This window comes from Phasianus colchicus, chromosome 9, assembly GCF_987193195.1.
Source record: "Phasianus colchicus chromosome 9, bPhaCol1.hap1.1, whole genome shotgun sequence".
Taxonomy (NCBI): domain Eukaryota; kingdom Metazoa; phylum Chordata; class Aves; order Galliformes; family Phasianidae; genus Phasianus; species Phasianus colchicus.
In genome coordinates, this window is record NC_143444.1 from 16,755,972 (window position 1) to 16,780,838 (window position 24,867).

Genomic DNA, 24,867 nt, shown 5'->3' on the forward strand with positions numbered 1-24,867 from the left:
CCGCCAAAAACAAGCGAAGCAGCACCGCTCCTCAAAGGGAGGCTAAATTTACTGCCACCCAACCAGCGGGCTGCAGCCCCGGCTGCCGCCCGGCGCCCCTCGTCCTCCGCATGGGTAAGCGAGCAGCGCGCCGCTCCGCCCGCCGCGGGGGCAGCGCCTCTCCTCGGGCCGCGGCCTCGCGCCCCCACACGCCGGCCGTTGGCGGGGCGGAGGCGGGGGCAGGTGCGGCGCCGGAGCGGCGGTCCGCGCTGCGGCCGGGTGGGCCGGGGCCGCCGCCTTCTCTCGGGGCCCGGCTCCCGCCCGGCAGGCTCCGGCCTCGGGCGGCGGGGCGGGGCGGGGCGGGGGCGGCCGGCGGCGCCCGACGGCTTTTGGAGGGAAAAGCGCCGCGTCCAGACGGAGCCCCCAGAGGCCTCCGCCGTCCCTCGCCCCCCGCTCGAGGCTGAGGCGCGGGCCGGCCTGGGCGGTGGCACTCCGAGCGGTGCCCGGGGGGCGGTGCCTGGCGGCGGCGCGGGGCGGCCCCGCGGGGGTGGGCGCTGAGTTCGGGCCGGGCTGCTCCGCTCCGCTCCTCTTGGGCGAACCCGGGGCGGCTCGAGGGAGCGGTGACGGCAGCCCCCGGGGTTCCCGAAAAGAAGCGAACGGCCGCGATCTAACGGGCTTCTGGCGGTGACAGGTGCAGCGAGGGCGGCCGAGGCCGGGCTCGGCCCTCCGCTGCCGCCCGGGAGCGGCCTCGCCCCGCTCGCTCGTCGTGGCGCCCGCGGGAGGTTTTCCCACCTCGCCCTCTCCCCGCCCCGGCTTTCGGTGCCCGCAGCTGCACGCTGCCGCACCAACAGCTGCGGCGCGCTGAGAGGTTCCGTTGTGTTCGTTTTCGCGCTGTCGTGGCAGCAGAGTGAATCGGTCCCTCCGACGGTACGGCTCCTGCCCGCCGTCAGGCTAACGCCGTCGCCCCGCAGCGATTCCCCTCGTGCCCGCCGTGCCGCCCCCCGCGATCTCCGCGCGGTGCGCGGCCGCAGCCGTTGCCCGCTCCGCCGTCGGGGCCGCCTTCCCCGACCGGCTTCCCCGACCCGGCGGCCCCGGGAGCGGCGGGAGCCGAGAAACCGCGCTCCGGGCGTCCCGGGTCTGGGCGGGGGGTGGGGGCGCAGCCACCTGCGCGCCGCCCCCAACGAGCGGCCCCTCCCGGCCCGCGGCCCCGGCCCTCAGCGGCGGTTCGGCGCCTCCCCGCAGGTCGCCTCCCCGCCGCCGCCCCGCGGGAGACTCGGAGGTGAGGCTCGCCGCGCCCGGCGCTCGGAGACGGAGGGCGGCCGAGGCAGTACCCCACCATGCCGAGGTCCTTCCTGGTGAAGAGCAAGAAGGCGCACAGCTACCACCAGCCCCGCTCCGCCGACGAGGACTACAGCCTGCGGCTGGAGACGGTGCTGGCCCAGATCTGCGCAGGTAGGAGCTCGCCCTTAGAGGGGCGGCCCCGGAGCCCAGCGGCGGGCGCGGGGCAGGCGGGGAGGGGGTGGCCGGCCGGGCCCCGCTGAGCTCCTCTCGCCTCCTGCTCCCCGCAGACAGCAAGATCCCCGAGGGCGCGGGGCTGTGCCGCACCGTCCTGCCCGACCCGGAGCCGTCGCAGGGGCGCTTCTCCCCGGAGTCCCACCTCACCGAGGCTGCCGATGGCACCTCCGAGTCGGCGCCCAGCTGCGAAGGCAGCATCTGCGACAGGGTGTCCGAGTTCGGAGATTTCTGGAGACCGCCTTCGCCCTCCGTCTCGCCAGGTAGGAGCGGGGCAGCAGTGCCCGGCGGGCTCTGGCAGCGCTCCCGTGTCCGCGTCCTCCGGCCGCCGTCTAAAACGAGTGGAAGGACAGATTTGCCTTTACCCACTCGTTTTCGTGTTGTCTCTCTCGGGTTGCTTTTCCAGCCGGGCTCCCCCGGCTAAGGGAGCCGCATGTTACGGTCAGGCGGTATGGGAGTTGTGTTTTTATTGTCGTTTCTTTTTGATTAATTGCCGAAGGTAGCCGGTTATGTTTTAAAGGTCTCGGCGTTTTCTTACAGGGTCCTGGTACCTGGCCTTAGTGGATAAACGTATTTTAAGACAGTAAAAGTATCTACTTGGCTATCTTTTTACATGTAGTGAACAGCAGAGAGACTGTGTTTTGGACTGCCTGCTCGATGTTTTCCCGAACTCCCTTTGAGGTTATTTCTTGTCTATAAAAAGAAGAGGATCTCTCCCTCTTTTTTTTTTCTTTCTTCCTTTCTTTTCCTTTCTTTTCCTTTCTTTTCCTTTCTTTTCCTTTCTTTTCCTTTCTTTTCCTTTCTTTTCCTTTCTTTTCCTTTCTTTTCCTTTCTTTTCCTTTCTTTTCCTTTCTTTTCCTTTCTTTTCCTTTCTTTTCCTTTCTTTTCCTTTCTTTTCCTTTCTTTTCCTTTCTTTTTTTTCCAAAACTACATTCATAAAACAACCAGATGAAATAATGACAGTCAGATTTAAACACCCCAGATCCAGGAAACTCACATTTATGGCTACAGTGCCTGTCTCTAGCTCCCTTGTCCTGCCTTTGATGTGGTTGGAGCAGGGAGATGCTGTCCCCAGCCTGGCACGAATACTTATCTCATTTAAAAATACCACGTTGTCGTTTTATAACAAAAATATGTATATACAAAACCTACTTTTTATTGCCTGGGTTAAAAAGTGACAGCTGACAAAAAAAACGATTTCTGTCTTAGCAAAGGAAAAATTATCTCAGCTTCTCAAAATGACAGCAGACGCCTGCAAACGAATACTTGGTCTTATTTCCCCACTGATTTTCCAACTTCATTTTATAATGTCCTTGCATATCAACCGCTGATTGTAATGATGGGGACTTGCATTTCTAAAGCTCACCAGTCCCTTAAAAAAGCTTCATTTGAACATTCCCTGAAAGAAGCTGATGAGTGTTGTTACAGCTACAGACCAGTTTTGGTCTGTGCAAATGACCTAAGGCAGGAATAGGGCAGTCTCTCTTTTGCTAGTATTTCTCCTCAAAGCATAGCGATGTAGAATTTTTATTCTTACAAATTGTTGTCCTCATTCCCCAAATAATACCGTTTTCACAAGATATCTAAAAGGCAGATATAAAATGAGCAGCTGTTTACCAGGGCTGCTCTGCCTTTGCCTCCTCCCCACTCATTTCTTCCCTTGTAGGAATTGTAGCTCCCTGCCGACCATCTGGTTACCTGGAAAAGGTATCTGCAAAATGACAGTAGCATCCCCAGATCAAGATTTGTCAGAGGAGGGGCACAGTCCTGGAACTGTTTGGTTCTGTTCACATGGGATAATTGAAGGTTCGGGACTCCCTGTCCTGGCATGAAAAAGCTTCATTAAACTAACCTCGGTGCGTTGAGAGAGGTGCTGTCAAAGATCAAGACACCAGCAGGAGGGTTAAATAGGTGGGCTTCCTTTCACAACTTTCCCAAATCCCTGCCGTCCAGCTGCTTTGTCAGATTCAGCGTGAAACTGGAATTTGTACCTAGGTCACTTCTGCGAGATGTGCTGGTGAGATGCTGGATTTTTGAGATTGTGTTTGTCTGTGTGTTTCTGTGCTTCTACAGGCAATTCAGCTGAGAAATGATGTTTGTAAATCATGCGTAGGGCAGGTGCAGTGAGTAGTACTGTCGCCTCCTCATCCCCAGGAGTGAAAATGGATGCTTTGTTGTGCAGCGAAAGACAGTCTTCAGATCTGTCTTTGAATGCGGTGCTGCCAGTGCAGCAGGGCTGGCACAGACACAATGCAGTACCTTTATAGGGTTAGCATTTTACATACATCAACTGCATTAGTTCAGATCACTGTGTTATTTAACCTCACTTTCTACGTAGGCCTGTAATCACATGTGTTTTCATATACAGAAGGTGCCTGATAACTCTGTGCAGCAGTACACTGCTATTGTTTGATGAACCTCTTGGTGCTATAGTCTCGGAGGGACTTTTATTGGATGTAACAGGGATCATGGTGATTTTTGTTCTACAGAAGAGGACACTTGAATCAATTCCCAGCCATCTCAGGTAGACTTTGTCTTATCAGCCAATAAAGAGTGCTGATGTTTCTTCTCCCAGGGGCTGCATGGAACTGCTAGGAATGGAGAGGAGGAAGAGTCTGTCTTTCTCTACCATTCACCCTCTGGAGGGCTGGATGCTGTGGAGCAGAGGAGAGGCAGAGATAGCTGTGTCTTTTGCTGTGTAGTGTGACACACAAGGTTTGATGCTGGATGTGGGGCTTGGATGCCTTGAGCTTGCCCTTGGGAAGTGTGGCATGAGTGGCTCCCCTGCACCTGTGCCTGCAAGGTCTTTAAACCATGTGAGGTGATGGAAGGAACGCTGCATGCAAACTGATACGTGGTGCAGTGTTTACTGTGTCCAGTGTTGCCAATTCCAAGGACTCAAAAATTAGGTCAGTCTTTTGTCCCCCATCTCTCAATGGACTGGCTTAGAAATCAAAACTGTAAGAAATACCTTATGGATATTCAATTCTAGTGTTGAAATATTTAGAGTTTACTTTCTCATATTTTTCTTTACGGTCTGGGCTAGTTGTTGATTTTAAGGGGAAAAAAGTAGTTACAAGAGCTAGAAAACAAAAGGAAAGCTGTGCGATGAAATCATGCAGTTTCAAGAGCTGGGGCTTTAAGATAGTTTTGAATCTTGCGATAAAATCGTGAGACATGACAACACTGAAACTGGTTGCAAAGACACAAGATAGATGATGTGATGCTGACCACAACTTTGCAGTCAGTGCAGAACAGGAAAAATCATGCTTAGCACCATGTCAGCTAATTTGATTTCATCTCTCTGTCCCAGTTGATACATATACTTATATTCCCAACTGAAATACTAGTACTTTAATGGAAAAACCTGAGTCTGTTAACATATGAAGCTACATAAAAGAAATAAGAATTAAAAACTCAATTTCTGATGTATTTTCAGTCTTCTCTGTAATCCTCAGTGGTCATTTGTCTACCTGAATGGGTAGCCTAATGCTTCCTGCCTCTCTTCCCTGTCCCACTCCTGGTTGTCTTCTTTTGCTGAAGGCTGATAAAGCTGTGGAATCTGTGAAGCTGGTAGGAATGAGAAAAATCAAACAATTGTGAGAGTGCAGGTTTTTGGGTAAAGGAAGCTATTCCACTAAATAAAGTGGTAGGTGGTGCCAATATTTCTGTGAAGGCATCAGCGTTTCAACAGTTAATTTATTAATGCTTTTTTTTAGTTCACTACTGTATTTGCCCAGTGGAGACATTTGATTCTCCCAGCTCTGCCACCTTTTGTGAGGAAGAGTGAAAGTAGCACACCTCGGACATAAATCACCACCTCTGGGGCAGCCACGGTTGGGATCTGATACCTCACATTCCCTGCATAACTGTGTTTTAACCTGAGCGTTCGTGCCTTCGTACACTGATCTCTGAGGCTGTTTTCCTGCCATTACATCAGTCTCTGCTAAAGCAAGTGGGGTAGATCTTATGCCTACCCCCTTGGTCAGATGCTGTTGCCAAAGGTGAGGCTGTTACAGACAGCTGAAGTCACCTGAGCTTGTCTTGGTGGAAGATAGCTTTGATTATGGCTGATAGGAAAATCTCTTTGTCCTTCAATTTTTAATGCAGTCTATCCCAATGATTTTCATAATGCATTTATGAACTCAGTATTTTCAGTGGACTCAGCGTCTTTATACAGAGAAATCTGAAAGAACTATGATTTTATTTCAGACAATTTTATTTTTTTTTCCCCTGAAAAAGTGAGGCATGAAATTCAAGTGCTGAAATTCAAGAAGCTGTTTTCTATTTCGATGATTCTTTTGCCAGTAACAGCCAGTTATGGCATGAAGTTGAGAGGCTGGATTTGGGCATTGCATTGTGCAACAAGCAGTTTTTAGTTCTGTTGTGCAGGTGTACATCTCAGCACGTTTGCTTCTTCTGGCACCTCCATAATGTCATTTCTGGGTGAGTGTGACCTGCAGTAAACTTAAATATTTGGACTGTCAGCTCTGATGCTCAGCTTGGGATATAGTAAGTATACTTTTCTGAGGAGCAACAGATAAAACCAAAGGAAGTTGCAGGCAGAGTTGTTTAGTATCTCAACAGTCAGATCAGTATGTATGCACCTGGGCACCCAAAGATGGAGGTGGTTGCTTTGAATTATTTGACTGGGGTAGCAGGTGAGGAGTTAGCAGTGGATGCACCGGTCCTACTGAATAATAAGATGTATAAAAAGCAGTTTAGGCTCTGGCACAAACCTGGGTACTGGGCCAATTCTGCCTCATGATGGTGGCTGGACTGTAAAAGTACACTAATTCCCATGGCCTTGTGTTTCCACAGCCTCAGAGCGATCTGTGTGTCCATCCCTGGACGAAGCACCTCCCTTCTCGGTGCCCTTCAAACCATACACATGGAGCAGCCTGGGAGGCTCTGAGCTGAGGCACCTCGTGCAAAGCTACCGGCCCTGCCCAACACTGGAGCGAACTTCAGCCTTGAGGCTCTTCTGTGAGCGGGGCTCTGAGCCCACCCTCTATGGTGCAGAGTGTAGCTCTTCCCTTGGACTTTATGGTGATTTTGGCTCCCCAGGCCCAGGGCTGTTTGAGCGGCCTCCAGCAGCAGCACCTGGACTCTATACTGAGACGCAGACTGGGCTGCAGCAGGAGAAGGGACCTGGTGGCCTCAAAGTGGAGTCGGACCTCTTGTGCCGCCCTTTGCTCATTAGTGCTGGCTCTTACAAGTGTGTCAAGTGCAGCAAGGTAGAGACCCCTTTCTCCCACGCTGGTTATGACTGTTCCCCAGCCCCTTTTCCTTGGCTAACCTGACCCTGCCCACTCTCTCCCTTTTCAGGTCTTCTCCACACCACATGGCCTCGAGGTACATGTGCGCCGTTCACACAGTGGCACAAGGCCTTTTGCCTGTGACATGTGTGGCAAGACCTTCGGCCACGCAGTCAGCCTGGAGCAGCACAAGGCCGTGCACTCACAGGTGAGAGCAGGGCAGACTGCCAGGATGAAGGTGGGAGGGCCAGGGCCAGCTGCTTGCTTCAGCAGGCACTGGGAGGACAACCACAGAGCAGTAGGTGGGTGTCTGAACTGAGAGGAAGAAAGCATAGTAGGGCTGCAGGGTGCGGTTGTGGGTGAAGAGTATGGTGGTAGGCAGAGTAAAGGGTGGGCAGCTAGCAAGCAATGAAGAATAGGAACAAGTTGACAAATCACAGAATACTGACTTTGTTTCCATTCCCCTGACCTTGTGTGTGTCTGTATTAAGCAATGGGCTCTTTTGGCACTCCAGAAGTAACAGATAATAAATAATAAATTTTAGTTCTCTGAGCTGGAAACTGTGAGGAGGGTGTGGATTTGTTAACGGCTAAAGCAAGTCACTGTGCTTTCTTCAGACACAGCTCTCTTCATTTTTTCTCCTCCCTCTCCACCAAGTGAATCTTCCCTTGTTGGTAGTCATTGTGTCCATGCAGAGAACATCTGAAAGACCAGTCAGGTATACAGCACGGACTTCATCTGTCTCGACACCCTCTGAGTCACACACCAAAAGAATATGGTAGTTAATTTTGGTAGGAGTATTTGTAACATTTTCCATCTGCTGATATTGTTCCATACTTCCTCTTCACCCACCCACTTAACCTGGCAAATCTTCCTTCCTCAGATTGGGTTTGGGAGGATAGAATTACAGCAGTGTTTGTTTGCTGTCTTATTTACAGTTGCATGAGCGTGCATCAGCAGAGTGCACAATGAAGAGAAATATCACTCATTAAATAATGTTGAAAAGAGCAGTACTGCAAATTAAATCCAAGGAGGGGAGAAAATTTCTGGGAGTGTGCATAAAAAAGCCAAATAAGGTGCCTATATTAAGCATAGCAGGAGGAGGAAGTTGTAATGGGAGTTAAATAAAAAGATGATCTGTGGTGGAAGAAAGTGATGGGGAGGTTTGTGTCAGGGAAAGGAGGCATGGCAGTCTTAATGTGTTTAGTTAGATTTGTCGAAGCAATAAGCCAAAAAGCTCTTTTCTCCAGGTGCTCTAGGTACCTTTCACTTAATTATAGTGAAGGTAGAAATTTGCAGTTAGTCGTTAGGCTTCCAAATCAACCTGCCACAGAGATTTCCCCAGAGAGCCACACAGACCTCAGCACCCACTTTCCTGTGTAGAGTGCACTTTGAACAGTGCTGCAGCTGCTGCTCTTCCCAGCGGAATGATCATGGGTCCATGTTGAAATGTGCAGGCAGTGGGAAAGGGTTCGTTATCTTTTTCATTATGCAACACTGTCATGCTTTTAGCATCTCCTCAGGCCAGCTTTCTGGAGATGCAGAAGTGCTTTATAAGGCGGAGGGGGCAACACTGATGTACTGCTGGCCAGATAGTTGCTGTGGGTTCTCTGGCATAGCGTAATGTGGGTGTGTTTGGGCTCCTCTTTCTGCAGGAACGCAGCTTCGATTGTAAGATCTGTGGAAAGAGTTTTAAGAGATCTTCCACTCTGTCCACCCACCTGCTTATCCACTCGGACACCCGGCCCTATCCCTGTCAGTACTGTGGGAAGCGGTTCCACCAGAAATCTGATATGAAGAAACACACCTTCATTCATACAGGTATGCCTTGCAGCTGCTGGTGTTCAGCCTCAACTATAGGGGCAGGTCTCTGAAGTGGTCCCTCTGCAGCAGCCTGTTCCTCTTCAGCTGGAACAGCATATGTACGTCCCCGTGCTTCTCATGGCCCTGCTGTGGTTCACGCTATCTGAGCTCTACTTGTGCAAATGAGGGTGATTTGAATGTGGTTTCATGAACAGCAGCTGCAAAATAACCCAAATCCTCGCAATCCAATCAGTGTTTCCTTAATAGGATCTACCGATGTTTATTTAAACAGCTTTTGTGTAAGATGATTTGTAGAGTATTATATTCTTGTGGCCTTGATTTACAGCTGAGGTCCCTGGAAAATGATAGGTGAATTTGACTGCAGCATCTCTTTATACAGGATATACCAATTTACTGTAGGAACAAGAGGAGACTCCTCCTCTAGGTCAAACAGTAAACTGGCGGTCCCAGGGTCCAAATCTTAGTCTCTAAATATTTGTTCAGAGATTGATTGTCTGCACTTCCACCCGGACTTTCTGAGAAAGGGCTGCAGCCTGATACAGAATGGAAAGAGAGGTGCAGAGTTCTCAAGTTTCACTGTTAGTAATAAACATGGAAACTAATAAAGAGCAGGTGAATCACAAAAGGAAATTGTTTTAAAAATACTGCTCAGTGAGAAGGCAGGTTTATCAGAGATCTGTAAAAGTAAATTTTACTTTACATACCTTCGCCATATTCGTTTAAGGTAGAGGGAGATGAATGATGTGTGAGACACGGAAACATTTGTAGACACAAAATATTAGTTGTAGTGGCCTAGCCCAAGGTTTGGATGACCAAAATCCTGGTTCCTGAGAGTGGAATATTAGCAGATATCAAGAGTGAAATATTGAAGTGGTAAATATGTAGAAAGATGACATCATATGTAGTGCTACTTGGTTGTGATTTTTCTAGATCATAAGCAGTGAACAATAGTACCTGGAAAGATTCTCCACAAGATTACTGCTGAATGAAAATGAAGTATTTAGGAAGTGAAACGTATTTCCATAGTAACTTTTTCAAATGAGATTTCAACCAAATTCTGAATGGGCCAAAATGTTCTTTGGATTATTACTCTGAGGTCACAAACTGTCTCTGGGCAGTTAATTGATAATATAGAACCAGAACCTTAACTGAGTTAGGGAAAATTTCATATGCAGCATCCGCTTGCAAAATGTGCAGGAGGCTCAGTTCACATAGATTTTACTTTTCTAAGAATCTGATTTTCAAAAGTACAAAGAGTGCTTGTTGCTCCAGCTGAAGTTAGCAGGCTTCACAGGTGCAAAGCCATTCTGAAAATCAGGCTTAGTTTTGTGGTTGGGGTTCCCTTTTTGCCGTTATTTGATAGTAAACAGCATGGAAATGCACTGAGATCCTGCTCCTATGGAGACTAGTAGTTGTGCCACTGACCTCTCTGTAAGAGAAGTTCAGAGGCTGGATTTATTGCCATTTCCATTATTTGCCAGGAGAAGAACTTCAGGACTCGCTTGGAGGGACTGCTTGCATTTCAGAGTGAGGACTAGAGAGAAGAGCAGATAACTGTGTGAATCCTGCCCTTCAAGTTCACTCAAGGGCCTCATCCTCCTTTGCAGGCAGGCCGCAGCTCACTGGTTTTGGCTTAGCAACATCCATCAATCTATTCCACTTGCACCTAAGTTGGTGCCATAATTGATGTCAGACAGTCATCACAAGCTGGGGTCTTTCCAGGAATTCCCGATGTTTCTAGATTAAAAAATAAAATAAATTAAATCACACAGAGGCTGTGCAGCCAAATACCAATGTGTTCACAAGCTGTGATGTCCTCAGAGCACTATTTGCTTCAAGCTGCTCCCAGGACTGTACTGGGGCAATGCAAGTACAGCCAGATCCGTGCCTGCTAAGCCATGGTGCAGGCACAGCTGATTACTCAAGGAAGCCAACTGCATGATTTTAGTAAGAATGGCTTTTTTTGTAATCATGTAGGAATCACTTCAGTGAGCTCTGAGGCTCAGAATGCATTTCCTATCTGCTCTGACCCTGAGCGTGCAGCATGTTACCCCTTTCACACCTTCTTTAACACCTTTTGCTTGCAGGTGAGAAACCTCACAAGTGTCAGGTGTGTGGAAAAGCCTTTAGTCAAAGCTCTAACCTCATTACTCACAGTCGCAAACACACAGGATTCAAGCCCTTTGGCTGTGATCTGTGTGGCAAAGGCTTCCAAAGAAAGGTGGATTTACGGAGACACCGGGAGACGCAGCATGGCCTCAAATGAGTCCTGCAACGCAGAAAGCACCTACAACACTAGGAGAACAGACTCCCTTGGCTTCCCCGCTGGACCTGAGCGCTGTCTGTATAACAGACTCTGGCATTACCTTTCTGACCAGGAGCTTGGAGAGGAAAGAAGAGGACAGGGCCACGCATTGGCAGCTCAACCTATGAGAATGGAAATAAAAGGTTGGGGTTTCTATCTCTTGTCCTCTGTTTCTGAAATAACACTGGAAAATAAGCCTTTTAGATACAAAGCCTGTTACTCTGAAGATGGATAAGCTACCAAATACCTGTAAGCTGGAAAGTATTTCTCCCATGGCCAAGATAAAAATCCTAACGTTTTCAATAGCTTGAATTACTATGCACGGATATGTGGGTATAACCGTGTTTTCATGGTACTCACAGAGAGTAATCAGTAAATGGCACCCTGTGCTTGCCTTGGTTGAGTTTCAGTGCTGAAAGGATTCGCTCTTGGTTTCCTGTCAGGAAATCCTAGAGGATCTGGATTGAAGTGTGCAGTTTGACATCTGGCTATTTTTTAAGCTGAGGCACCAGCTTGGGCCTGCTTCTGCTCTCACTTATTCTGGTGTAAATTAAGAGTTGTATTGACATTTAGGAGGAGACCCGTTTTACCTCCCAAAGCTATCTCTGTGGCTAAACAGGGCCTGGCTGTGTGTGTTTGAGGCCTGTGGAGTTATGTCTTGCTACATCCACTGACGAAAAGGAAGTTTATGAAAGACAACTGGAAAAGCCAAAGCACAGAGTTACGCCTTATAACTAGAAACCCACCTGAGGACTGGTCCTGACTGAGAGCAGGGGCGTAGGGAAAGCAAAGACTTCTGATCCAGAACAACTGTTGGCTTCTGCACTCAGTCTTGTTATAAATAACTGGAAAATAGCTACCCAATTCTGTCCTTTGTATATTTGTTTTTGTTCTCTTTTTTAAGTTTTTAAAGGGAGACTCACCTGAGGTGGGCAGGAATCAGTGTAAAAGAGTAATTCACTGAATTTGCCTTAAATGACCCTGCATGTACCTCAGTTAAAAAAAAAAAAATGCTGTTTATACTTTGTTAACAGGTTTGTAAATGTCCTATTTAGATTTTATGGAGTGTCTTAATGTTTATTAGTATGTATTTATTGGAACAATATTTTAAATTAATAAACTATTGAAGATCATCCAAAGTGATCTTGATTTAATGTGTGACTTTAACTTATTTGTGAATGTCAGCTGTTACAGATATACCACATCGAGTGATGGTCAGAGATACCGGCATTCAAACAGGCATTCAAACAGGAACTGAAGGAACAATATAATTTGCACAACATATTTTGTAGAAGAGCTCTGGTGATTAAAGAACACCAGTGTCCTGCTTATGAATCCAGGTCCACTGATTTTAGTTAATCACTTAGCAATTTTGAAGGCTGGAGTTTCCTATGGAATATCACCATGAAACAGTTTAGCGGGAGAACAGCCGTTTTAAGTGTATACATTTGAAATGTAGATTGCCAGAAGACCCTGCTCAGAGCAGGAGGAACTTGGATATCTTCTGAGATAAAATGTCTGTGCCAGGAGTTTTCAGGGACACCTGACAACCGGGTGCATCACTTACACGGTGTCATAGTTCTATGATTCTTGTTATTGGTGGCCTGAATGAAGTCTCACCTCCACCGAGTGCTGCTGTGTGGGACGTGTTAGAACTCCAGCATGAACTGGAGTCAGAAGCCAGGATGGACGTGGAATTGCCTTTCGTCTGCCTGCCCCATTAGCGGGGCTCGCTGCACCTGGCACTGCAGCTCTTGCAGAAGAGAAGCAGGAGGAAGATGGAGGGTCCCCGTGCCCTTTTACCAGCAGAGCTCTGTTGGCGTGCACGTCACCTTTACTCTATTTCTGATTTTGCTTATGCCTTTTTTTTGGATAAAGCTTGTTAGGGGTGGACAGGAGCACAGGCTAATAAGTGGCTGCAGGGTTAGCGTTGCTTTCTCCCTCTTTAACAGGAGGAACGTTTCCTTCAGTCACACGAGGACGCGGAGCAGCTCGAAAGGCAGAGCGTGGCAATGCCGTGCAGCTGCTCGGCGGCAGCCAGGTGTGGCAGATCACAGCCGGTTGCCGGGGTCCGGCCGGGAGCCCCGCGGGCGCGCTGTGCAGACGGCAGCGCGGAGGAAAGGCTCCCGCCGGGCTGCGTGCCGCTCCCGCCACTTCCCGCCGCCCTGAGGGCCGAGGCGCGGCGCTGCCCGCCGCAACCGCAGCGGCCGTCGCGGGGCCGTGGTGCGGGCTCCGGGGCAGCGCCAGCTGTTGTCAGCCCGCTTTAAGCCCCGCTTCGTGGCGTTCGCGAATGCAGAAAGTCGGCTTAGGAAACGAAGCGGGCGCTTGGAGAGGCCCGGCGTTGCCCCGGGCCCGGCCCGGCCCTGCCCGCAGGAGGCTTCGCGGAGCGACCCGCCGCCCGGCGCAGGTAGGCCGGGGCTGAGCCCGGAGCGCGCCGCGCTTGTCTCACGGGAGTGCCGTTGCCGTGCGCGGGTGCCGGCCGGAGGTACGGGGCGCTGCCTCGGTCCTCGGGATTCCTGCCCGGCCTCTGCCGGCGGGCAGCGTTGCTCCGCGGGCCCGAGCGGCCTCCGTTACCAGCGCTTGACTTTAAAATACGATACCGCGGTGACCGCCCCGGCAAAGCGTCTCATCTGCAGAGGGGATAACTCGCGCTGTGGGAGCCTTGCACAGGGGAGCGCTGGGCCGTCGGGGTGGCAGCGCCGCGTGCTGAGCGTGCGGCTGCCGTGCCCACGTTGTCCTTCCCGAAAGGGAAGTTTCTGGGAAGGAAGGAATCCGGGGGGTATTTCAGTGGCCTAAGGCTGTCTTCCTTTGGCGTGTCCGGACCCGCCGAGCCGCAGGCCCAGCTGAGCGGCGGCGTGTGGGAGCGGGCGTCGCGCTGCTCCCAGCCCCGCGCGGGGCCGCTGCGCTGCTGGGCGGCGGGAGCTGCCTGGGAAGCGGCCCGCTTGAAGTTGGCTGCTTGAAATGAGTGGGGTGGAAAAACCTCTATCTGCGGGGAATCAGAACAGGCTACTGAGAGGCCGTAGTGCAAGTCTGAAGATTGGAAATATCTCTCTCGGTGTTATTACTGCGTGCCATTAAAAATACATTATGCATATTACATGACTCATTATTCATGAAGCAGGTTCCGTACCTTTTGTCTGCCAGAGTAACAGTAGAAAGGGTAAGGGGAGACACTGGAGTACACCTTTGTTTCTTTCTGTAAATTTTTAATAACACCTCTAGCTAACCAGTTGGTGAAGCTCGGTTCCTGCATAAAAGTGGAAAGGCAGAGCTATCTGCAGGATGACTAAGCCTTTCAGAAGCTAATTTGAGCTTGTGTTCATCCACACCAACAATGATTGAATTACCTATCAAATGTGCCGAGCTATCAGGATTCAGGGCATTGAAAAATGAGGTGAATTTATCTGATTGATTTCAAAGACGTGAGTGGAACGAGTGAATTTTTTTTTTTTTTTAAGTAAGCATCTATTCCTTATAGATTTTATAAATGTACTTTTGGCAAGCTAATGAATCTGTTGCTAATCCTCCAAAAGTTGTTTTGCCTGCCCGCAAAACAAGTGTATCAGTTGGAATCAGAATGCTCTATCCAAACCAGTTAGCAGTATGAATTAATTCATGAGGCAGAAACAAATCAACTTATTAGGTTCCATCCTTATAGCGAGCAGAGATGTTTAAAATTAAAATATGCAAACATCATCTGTGCTTTCTATATAGTCTGTTTCCAAGAGCAGGTAACACTCAGATTGGATATTGCAACAGAAGGCAGAGCCCAGCTCTTCTGGGTCTTGCTCCTTCCTCAAGCAAAACCTTGGTTGCAGTTGATGGGGGAGGAGGAAGAGGTTTCTAGAATAAGCCCTGGGTGAAAGATTGCGAGACTCATGCAACTGTATTTGCAAGCTGTGCTGCTGTTACGTGTTGATAAAGAACTCCTCTGTTTTCTGCATTTTCTTTCCTTGAGAGGGAAAAAAAAACCAGGTCTGTTGTGTCAAATTCTTTCCCAGCATAACCCTGGTTCACATCAGGAATGGATTTTGCCTTTATTTGGTCTTACTCTAAACTTTACAGTGAAATATAGCTCAGCATGTAGTGCTTTGAGAGAATTCTGATTTAGAAAAGCACTGAAATATGCATGCAAGTCAATGAAGCGCTTCTCTAGTGGGGATGTTGCTTATGAGATGCCTGCTTGGAGTTAAAGTTCTGGAGAATTTCCCTGCTGAAATCTACACCTCAGTGCAGTGCAGAGCCACCTCCTGCCTCCTGGGCAAACTTTCACTTGCAGCTGAGGTGACTTAAGGATGGCAAAGGCAGTATTTTTTTTTAATCGTCATTAGGATTGTGATTACTTTCCAATGCTTTCTGTTCTGATTAATTAAGCAGTTGAAATGGATTTAAGGCCTGTACATGTGTGTAACGCATTGCAAAGCATTTAAAGCAAAGGAAGTAGGTTTGTAAACGTGTTTGTACATCTGAAGCTGTATACACATCTGAATATGTGTTGAATGTCAATATCTATTGTCTATGTAGTTGGTGGGGAAAGGGAAGGTAAAGGGAGGAAAAAAAGAAACAAGTCTCAGAGAATATCCTAAATATCACGTCAGTCTGTAATATACAGTGTATGGACTGCAAATAGAGGGAGGACATAAATCTGGAAGAAAAAGTTTCATGTGTTATAAAAAATGCTGGCTGCACCTTGCTAGCATAATGTTGCCTAATGTTAACCTGGAGAATGTGATTAATCTTTGAAATAAAAAAAAAAAAAGTGAACAAACACAAACTTTTGTTTGTGTGCTTCTACTTCTCATTTGCAATTTATTTATTTATTTATTTTTTAGGGGAGACATAAGAAAACAATGCAGACTAAGACAAACCTAGAATGAAAACCTGATGTCTGACTAAAGGTTGACTTTCCTCCCTTTGCCTGCCACCCAGCCTCCAGGTGCAGGATGCTCCAACAGATGGGGTGCTCCCAGGCCCGCTGTGGCCCAGCTTGCTGCTGCAGCAGTGCCAGGCTCCGCTCCTTGCCCCTGGCTTGCCCTGCCTGTGAGCAGCCTGAAGACCTGACAGGCTGGCAGCTTGCTCCACCCGCACCCTTGGGATGGCCGGTGGGTTCCATTGAGTCAGTTATTGTAACAGCCAGCATTAAAGGGAAATTAAGCTCCTCTGAGGCGATAGGCATTTCGATGTGATGTATCTACTTCTGTTTTACCCTGTTTTAATTCTGTTGCCTTTTCCTCTCTGCAGCACAGTGATGTGCACGGAGCTCAGGAGAGCCACTAGCTTCGTGAAAGGAAGCAGGGAAGCCTCTCTCGCTGCCTGCTTCTCAGGCTGAGTCTGGCTCTGGCTTTGGGGGCTCCTGGTGCTGTTTCTGATGGGGTTTGACAATGGGCTGATTCCTGTGGCCAGTCAGGGAGTGAGGCTGTTGGCCTCATCTCCCTGATCCCAGGCGAGGGGGGAGATGTTCCTTCCTTCGCTTCCTTCCCGCTTTCCCCAGCCAAGGTTGCATCACAGCCATTTGCAGGGGATGGAAAAGACGGTTGCAGTTATGGGAGGAAAGGGTTTTATGCAAGTGGAATGAGCTCTGTAGTTCTCTGAATACTGAATGCCTCGATCTGAAACCTTTTGCTTGGTGCAGAATGGGACTCCAACCAGACACTGGGCACAGAGGAGCACGTGCCTGATGAGTGTGAAGTGCCTCGAAGTGCCAGGCATCGCAGAGCATTGGGGGAGAAGCCTGGCTACTACTTCTCCCTTTTCAGAACGCTGTGGTTTGGTTTAACTGTGACTCTTTCCACTTGCCATTGGGATGTCCGTTTCGTTCCTTTGCATGTTCAGTTGCTGAAATCTTGTGTTTGAGCAATGTTTTTGTGGCTCTTGACAGGATGGTGGAGGCTGCTGCAGTCTTCATGCTGGTGCTTGGGAAAGCTTAAAGGCTATGCTCTTTTGTTCAACGCTTTACATCTTAGTAGGGGCCAGAGAGCCGAGGAGCTGTCTGTGAAGTGCAGGCATGAGATATGGTTCTCTGCCGAGAAAGTTTGTTGGGCTATCGGGGTGCTGTGCAGGGAAAAACAACTCAGAAGGACATCCCAGTGTGGCTGGGCTGGGTGCTGGCCCAGTTCCTGTGGATCAGGGGAAATGCTGCAATCAATCAGCATCACTCAACATGGCAGGTGTTAGTGAGGATGTACGCTATCACAGGCAGCGAGACCACCAGACCAATGTTCTTGCAGTGCCCCGTTCCCTCTCAGGTAGCTGAGGGTTGGAATTCAGTGAGGCTTCTGGGGTACTGCTGCCTCCTGGCCATTGGGGCCTGGCGGTGCTGCAGCTCTGCTGGCTCTGCTCTTTGAGCAGGGGATGAAAGGTTGAAACAAAACCTGGCTTCCTTGTGTCTTGGTTTTCCTGAATTCTGTAGAATCCAGCAACCACTGAGTCTCACTTCATGCCCAGAGAGCTGTCTCAGCCTCCTCCTACCTGTGCTACTTGGGGCTACTTGATGCTGTGCTGCCCCTGACACCCTGTGCCACGTGGGAGCACCTGCAGGTGCTCTTGCTAGGAGCGGCTCCCACAGGTGGGCCCCCGCCAGACCAGGAGCTGCAGGGAAATGTGCTGGGTGCTCTGGTTCCTGCCATTTCAGTCCCACTGCTCAAAGGGTGTTCCTGTTCTTGCTGTGGTAAGGATGCTGTACTTGCTGTGGTTGAAGGATGGTGATGGCAATCAAGTGCTTAACCAAAGGAGCTAAGGTGTCACTTTGGCATGGCCCCTGGGGATGTGGCTTCATCTCTGATCACACGTACAATGCAGCCGCCCCAGCCATGCTACGGGGAGGTCTCTTGCTCTTAGCAGCATAGCTAAATATTTTGTCAACTTACATGATTGTGAAATGGGCTGAACTCTTTGCCCAGCAGTATAAAAGGGCTTTTCAAAGACCCTTTTTATTGTTAGCTCAGTATAAAGCAGCCTTTGCATGTCTGAGAGTCTGTCCTAACAGCTTTATTTGGTGCCCTGAGGACTGAAATCCACTTGCGTGGGGTAGAAACAAACAAAAATGTCACTCTGTGTAAAGGCAGCTTGGGCTCAGGAGGAGATGAGAAGGTGCCCAAAGGCTGCGGCTTGTGGGAGATGGTGTCCAGTTCCCCACATCCAAGGAAAACCTGGGAGGGCTCTGGGCTGGGAGCCCATATGTGTCTGCAGCCCTATAACCCTGTAAGAGAAATTTCAGATAGGGCAATTGCTCATCTCGCTAACTGTAGCTCTCAAATGTATGTTGTAACAGTGATTGACAAAGAGGTGGAGGAAACTCCACAATAATGCTTGAGTGAAAATGTGTGTCCACAGCGGCAAGTGCCTGTGCCAGGCTCTGGGCAGCATGGCCTGCAGTGTTGGTGTGGGGGGGTAGTGCTGGGGAGGTCTGATTCTGCTTCAGGAGGGCATCCAGTGCCCTGAAAGGGAAATACCTGGCCTGGATGTGACCTGGGAGATGGATACTCGAATACATACTGCAGTCTGGAGCAGGGCTTTGCTGGGATGTACAGAGCTGAGAGCATATTGGAATGGAATGCAAAAGTGCTACTAAGACAGGTCACAACACAAAACCGTCCAGGCACGCAATATATTGACTGCATGTGTTGAAGAGTTCCCTTGGTGGGAAACTGGTGAGGCTCTTCTGGATTTGTGACTACTTGAGGAGACTCTGTATGCTGCTGAGACACTGGCCTGGGCTAAACCACTCTGTCATGAGAACAAGAAAGTGTCTTTGCAGGGTGTCCTCTGAAATAAATTTGGTTTCCAAACCTGTGCAGTGCTTTTACTTTAGGTCCCACTTTGTTTTCTCTCCCACCCCCATGTTCCACAACACAAGCTCTACAACTGCCAAAACCACACCTGAATGATGATTTTAGCAGGTGAGAGAAGACATATGGGGAATTGAAGCTTGGTGTGGTGGTGGTGAACATAAGAATTGAAAGCTGAAGCAACTTAAACCACTCAAACCACCTCTGTTGCCTTCAGCCTTCTGGCACAAACTGTTTTTCTGTCTGTATGCGTGCTTTTTGCATGGTGAGACAACGGGGGGAGGAGAGGATTTCACCTTGCCTTCCTGCAGGAGCTGTGCCAGCACTCCCAAAGGCTGGGCCAGGGAAATGGTGGTCAAGCTCTTGCAGAAAGCCTGGCATGAGATGTTCCTTGGAGGAGCTGTCCCTGGAGTGGTGAATTCTTTGTGGGTCGGACCTTCTTGGATCTCCTCAGGGCAGGGTTGTATGGTTTCATTGCTGTACTTGCTGACAATCCTCAGCTCTTTGGCTCTTGCTGGCAGGTTGCACGTGTGGGGCTGCACGTGTGCTGTGGCACTGGATTGGCTTTCTTCCTGTGGTTAAAGGCTTCATGCGCACTTCTCAGGATCAGAGCACAAAATGAACAACCTTGCAAAGTAAACACATCCACCTAGAATTTTTATTTTCCCAAATCACTCCTTTAGCTAATGTTTCAAAGGTGTATATATACGCAACACATCTGGTACAAACCAAATACTTTCAGTCTGTTGGATCCCAGAGTCAATATTTGCCCAAGGTATTACAAAGACGATCATGAAGTTCTGACTAAAGGGGAGAGTGCTGTGCTTGAAGGCTCATCTTGAACCAGTCTGTGGGCAAAGGAACCCAGAGCTCAGTGATAGGGTGTCTCTTATGCTGCTGTCCCATGATGCTGCTAGTGGCAGTTTTGGGTCACCCCCTCAATGTCTTGTGGGCAGGGGTGACTCAATGTTGCTGCTGTTGGCAGGTGGGTGCTGCTCCTGCACCTTCTCCTGATCTGCCAGGTGTCCCCTGAAAATGGGACATGGCGGGGATGTGTGGTGGTGTGGTAGGTAAATCACTGTGTGTGACCATCTTACTTGTACTCCTGTTCAAGGTTTTTGCACCATACCGTTTATTCTGTGTGACCTGTGGTTCCTGATGCTATTGCAGCTTTTGTGTAGGCTTCCTGCTGACACACTTGCTGTGCTTGCAGTTGGGTTGTGGAGGCTGGCCTAATTCATGGCTGAATCAGTCCTAGAAATTGTATTGGAGTCTGACTTGTCTGCTGGTTAATAGAGGATTGCTTGGGTCAACAAAGGTCAAACCTCAAGTTTCCTTTTTGGTATTCATGCAGTTCTGCAGGTAGATGAACTCCCATTGCCTCAAGAGTGTTCGGGAGCTGACTCGCTCACAGCAGTTTTTTCTTACTCTAACTGAAATCAAACAGTGAGAGCCTGACTGTAGGATGCCCTACATCCAGTGTCTGCACTTTCAACTGAACTGAACCTATCTGTAGCTCCATATCCCACTCAGTGATATGTGGACCGCATTCGGCTGCTGGAGCAAGCGCCTCACTCGTGCTGGTGCAGTGCAGAACTCAGCAGAGATGAGACTGCTGGAGGAAAACGGTTGTTTCCTGGTCACTGCTGACTATCAGGTCAGTGAGCGTTGCTCTTATCTACACTAGTTTTGCTGCAATTCTGCATGACTCAGCATGTTTTGGGCTTGTGCTGAGGCCAGCATCTGGTTTTTCACTCCACTCTGCTTCCAGACTGGAAGTAGCGCTTGGAGCTACTTGTAAGCCTGGCTGGAGGAAGAACCGGCACCTCACAGCTGACCACTGGGTTGTGATCAGCCTCAAAATGTCTTGAAGCGTGCAAGTTGGAATACCCCGTGCTGTCACAAAACAGTCAGTCCTCAGGGTTAACCCCTTCACAGAAACAGACCTATGTGGAGCAGGGAGACTGCTGTGACAGAAGCCCCCAAGCAGTGGGATCACACCATGCCTCAGCTCTGTGCTCTGGGTTGGTCCAGTTAGCACATGCACATGGCAAGGTTTGACTCGTCCTCTCCTCCTTTGTGGCAGGTGTTTCTTTTAAGCAACCTGGTTGGATCTCTTCGTTGCATTTGAAAAAGCAGAGCTGTTCTGTGCAGACTTTTTTTTTTTTATTTTTCCTTTTTTTTTTTTTTCTTGTGGGCGGCTTAGCAGTCATTGCACTCTCAGAGAAGTTATTCCTTGTGGTTGCTGTTTGTTATGACTGTAGGAAACACCGCATGCTTAGAAGTTGCCTAGCAATTTGTGTTATGGTCCCTGTCTCGTTTGCCTGTAACTGTAGTGCCTGAATTTTGTACGTGGCTGTTTGTCTGGGTTGCAGTCACTGTGGTTCAGCAATCTGTGAGTGAGGTTCTGGGTAAGCAGTGCTCTAGCTCTGTGCCCTGCTCTCTGTGAGGCTGTAGTTCCCTCTCGTGGCACTCCAGGTGGGATGGCTTCCTGTCCTCCTCTGCAGGCTCCCTCTTGCAGGGTCTCTACAGAATTGCTTTGCTTCAAAGGGGAAAAGTGCTCGATGGCCTTAATTCCTTCTTAGCCTATGTTCTGTGCTCAGTTCTCCGTTACTTCACCTCACAGTGTGCCACAGGGAAAGTGGGATCAGTAGGTGAGGGGCAATAGACCCATGGGGCTGGGATGGGGGCATGGGATTTTCTTTTAGTAACCCTGCTGGATGAAGAGCCTGCACGGGCTGAGGGTCTCCTGCTATATTGCTCCAGGAAATGGAGATGAAGGTTATAGCAAAGAACTTGGATTTAGTATCAGGGTATCCTGCATTTCAGAAATCAAATGTGTAGCAGCAGTAAATCAGCAAAGCACCTAATCAGGCATCTGTAGAACTGAGTGTTTCTAGAAGTAAACATCTCTGAAGTGATTCCTCCATCTAGATAGAGAAGTGATTTCTGAGTGCAGCCATGACTTATGCTGTTTTAGACAAGGTGCTTTGCCCTGACTCAATCTGTTTCATTCTTAGAGGCATGCTTTGCATGAAGTAACACAGAAGTCGTACCAGTTAAAAAGTAGAATAAATCCTAACACTCAAAATGACTACTCTTTATGAGAGCATCATTGCAATCTTACATAGCGATAGAAAAATCATTGTGTGTCCATTAGACGTGTGAGGATGTTTCCTTATGCCTGCACTCACAATTGCACTGCATGTGGTTTCAGGAAGACTAATGTAACAGTCAGATTAAGTGCTTTCTTGCCTATGGCTATTTTACTGGAAATCCTGGTAGTGAAGACCTCAGAATAAGCATTTGTGTCAAAAAAGCATGTTTTCAGTGCTCCTACCCTGGAAAGCACTGAAGTTTCTATATTTCTCTTGTATTATTGATTATTTGTTGTAGCTGTTGCCAGAAGATAGAGGACTAAGCTATTCTGTCTCAAAATGTCAAACCCTAACCTTTGTTCAAACTTTCAGAAGTGCAGCAAGCTATGTGAAAATGGGCCACTGTGATTGAATAACGTTAATGTGGAAATAGCTGACTCCCACGCAACACTGAATTTCATCATCTGCAACATTGCTTGGGGCTGCAACGGTTTCACAGAACTGTGATGCTCGCGCTGATTTCCTGATGATTTTTCTATCATAATTGTGGCTGTGCTTTAACATCTGTACAAAGACAAGTAATACATGGCACTGAGACATAGATGCAGATGCTAAAAAGATATTAATGCTTTCTTACTGGACATTAAGTGGAACCGTTTATCCTGGCTGACTTCATGCCACTGCATCGCTGCTTTCAGAGGCAGACTTTCATCCTACTGCACGTGCTTGCTCTCTTTTCTCCTACGCAAATTCCTTTGCATCTGGCTGTATCAACAAGCATTTTGTGACCGTGTGATCTAGCATACTAACCCATCCTTCTTGTCAGCTCGCTGCTCTGCATGCTCTGATGTGATGCTCTCTGCCAGCTCCGCTGTCAGAGATTCCTACCACCTCCTTCTTCCTCTCCTGACCCCCTCCTGAGCAATTGTTGGTCAGGGCTCTGAGCTGGCACTGCTCTACTGTGCCTATACTGTATGTATTGCACTTTACCTGTCCTGTGATGCAGTTCATTGAGTGGAAAATACTTCTCGCTGACTGACGGTCAGAATTTAAAATCAAAATAAAAATAAAAATAACCCACCTACTGAGAAGTATTTTTCACCAAGAACTAATGTTTGGAGTCTTTCTCAGCTCCATTTACTAAAAGATTCCACTTTTCTCTATACTCTTGGTTTGTGCCTTTCTTATTTTTTCCCCCTGATAGAAGGGTTATTGTCTGGTAGAAGGAACTCCAGATTTGCAGTCCTACTGGGCGAGGAATAATCAGGGTTATTTTATCAGAAAAAAACTGTTCTTAGAACACCGCCTTGCCCAGTCCTCGTGCATCTCTTTCTTTACTGGAGTCCCAAACCATGCCATAACCAGGGCTTGACCACCTGGCCTAGGCTTCCTTGGGCTGTCTCTCTCATCCTCTGTCATATTTTCCTGTGGGAAACATACTGGCATTCACCGATGCTTTCAAACTTGCTCATGTTTTGCAAGACTCTGAAAAACTAACATAAGTTGGTCTAGTCCATTCACAGTGACAGGAAGGGATATAATCATCCTGGTTCCTTACTTGTATAGAGTAACCCACTGGACCACAATAATAGTTCGCTTCTCTTCAAGGTCAGTTTAAAGCCTCTGGGCTGACCTATTGAGCTGACTGAGCGTCACTGAGCGGAGGACCTCTGTCCCTACTTCATACCTGTCCCGTGCTCTGCAGAGCCCAGCCATCGGCTCCTACTGCATCTGCAGGCTCATCTTTTTCAATGGACGGGAAGCTAATTAATAGACAGAAAGGCCCAGATTTGTCAAAGACCTCAGCTTTCACAAATGAAGCCAAGCAAATACTCCATTTTTCATTTCTCTTTATTTTAATGTACCTGGCCTCAACATACTCAACCATGTTGAAAAGCAAGTTCAAAGAGAGTATATCTACAAATGTGACCCATATCTGGTGCTGAATACGTAGGAAAACATGACAAAACAATACAGCTGTGAGATTTTTATTTGGTGTGGAGTGAAGTTTATAGCATCAGCAACGAAACAAAGTCACAGAGAAGTGTTCAGTGAAGTTTCTTTTTCTTTCTGCTCTGGATTTGCTAAAAGTGTAAGGAAAATATGAGAGCAGAAAAGCAACTTGAGATGTGTGTTCAGGTGCATGGGAAGGGATTTTCCTTTGCAAATGCTGGGATGCCTACTATCAATTTTGTGAAAGCCCGCCTCAGTTCCCCTTGGCATGTGGGCACCAGGAGCTCAGAGTCTATTTTGGGCACTGTGTCTGATAGTCCACGTGGCTGGGTGAGTCATGCCAGTAGCCTTTCACTTTCCTTTTCTGTGAAAAAGTTACCTGTCTCTGGAAAATGCCTTGACATCAATGATGAAACTGCCAATTGATGATCCATTTTGAATGAGTCCTCACATGGTAAAAAGCTCACCTCAGTATGCAGAAATATGCTGTAAGAGGACAATTTACTCAGTCTAAAAAAATTAACAACAGAAAATATGCATGATCCCTGCAGTTTCATTCATCTTCAATGATCAATTTGTAATCTTGTTCAAAGTTGATACTGAAACTAGGCAATTTTTAAACAGCAATTGGTTAAAAGTAGGAACGCTTCTTTGAGCGGTAATTTCTTCCTCGAGGTTGCTTTGTGAAAGATAATGGCTTTTGATAGGTAGTGGCTGCAGAGATAAGAGGATGTTCTTTGGGGAGCCCTATGTAGGAATGAAATTCTGAACGGAGGTGTTGCTGCTTCTCATTCTATTAGTTTTAAAAATAAATATTGTGTTTCTGCTAAATAAAAAGACATAACCTGGCCTGCAACAAACACTTGTCCAATTTGGTTAGAGAAGTGAAAATGTACATTTTTTGAAAAAAAAAACCACGGTGAAATGTGTCAACATGAATGGAAACCAGTTGATCATAGTGAAATTTAACTCAAAATGAAAAGTCACTTTAAACTTGATTTTCTTTTTTTCCCTTTTTTTTTCATGTGTTTAGAAATGTTGAACTGAAACATTCTGTCAACCTGAACGCTTTTTTTGAGTTGAGAAATTAATCAAAACCAACCTTTTCCTGCTGAGGTTTCATTTTCAACCAAGTAGGCCTCTTCTGATTA

General features: G+C 48.2%; 2 protein-coding genes across 10 annotated transcripts in view; both read left to right on the forward strand.

Moving 5' to 3' along the window:
* GFI1 (growth factor independent 1 transcriptional repressor) lies at positions 1-12,505 on the forward strand. 5 transcript variants are annotated; one of them, XM_090146362.1, is made up of 8 exons: positions 1-114; positions 1,222-1,431; positions 1,548-1,754; positions 6,313-6,477; positions 6,559-6,728; positions 6,820-6,957; positions 8,405-8,570; positions 10,661-12,505. In XM_090146362.1, exons 2-8 carry the CDS (start codon positions 1,317-1,319, stop codon positions 10,837-10,839), a joined length of 1,140 nt encoding a protein of 379 aa, XP_090002488.1. In that variant the 5' UTR covers positions 1-114; positions 1,222-1,316; the 3' UTR covers positions 10,840-12,505. The 5 variants fall into 5 exon arrangements, with proteins under 5 accessions (XP_090002488.1, XP_031470585.1, XP_031470587.1 ...); XM_031614725.2 differs by having other exon boundaries at positions 6,313-6,728; XM_031614727.2 differs by lacking the exon at positions 10,661-12,505 and adding an exon at positions 10,055-10,654 and having other exon boundaries at positions 6,313-6,728.
* A 539-nt stretch (positions 12,506-13,044) lies between these two features.
* Positions 13,045-24,867, forward strand: part of GLMN (glomulin) — a 160,994-nt gene continuing 149,171 nt past the window's right edge. For 3 of the 5 annotated variants that reach the window (XR_016469237.1, XR_016469238.1, XM_090146355.1), the window contains exon 1: positions 13,045-13,285. Coding sequence is in view for 3 of the 5 variants with exons in the window: in XM_090146355.1 (XP_090002481.1) it covers positions 13,169-13,285 (117 nt within the window). In the remaining 2 variants the exon portion in view is untranslated. The remainder of the gene's footprint in view (positions 13,286-24,867) is intronic. The other 2 variants (XM_090146354.1, XM_090146358.1) reach the window with 2 other exon arrangements.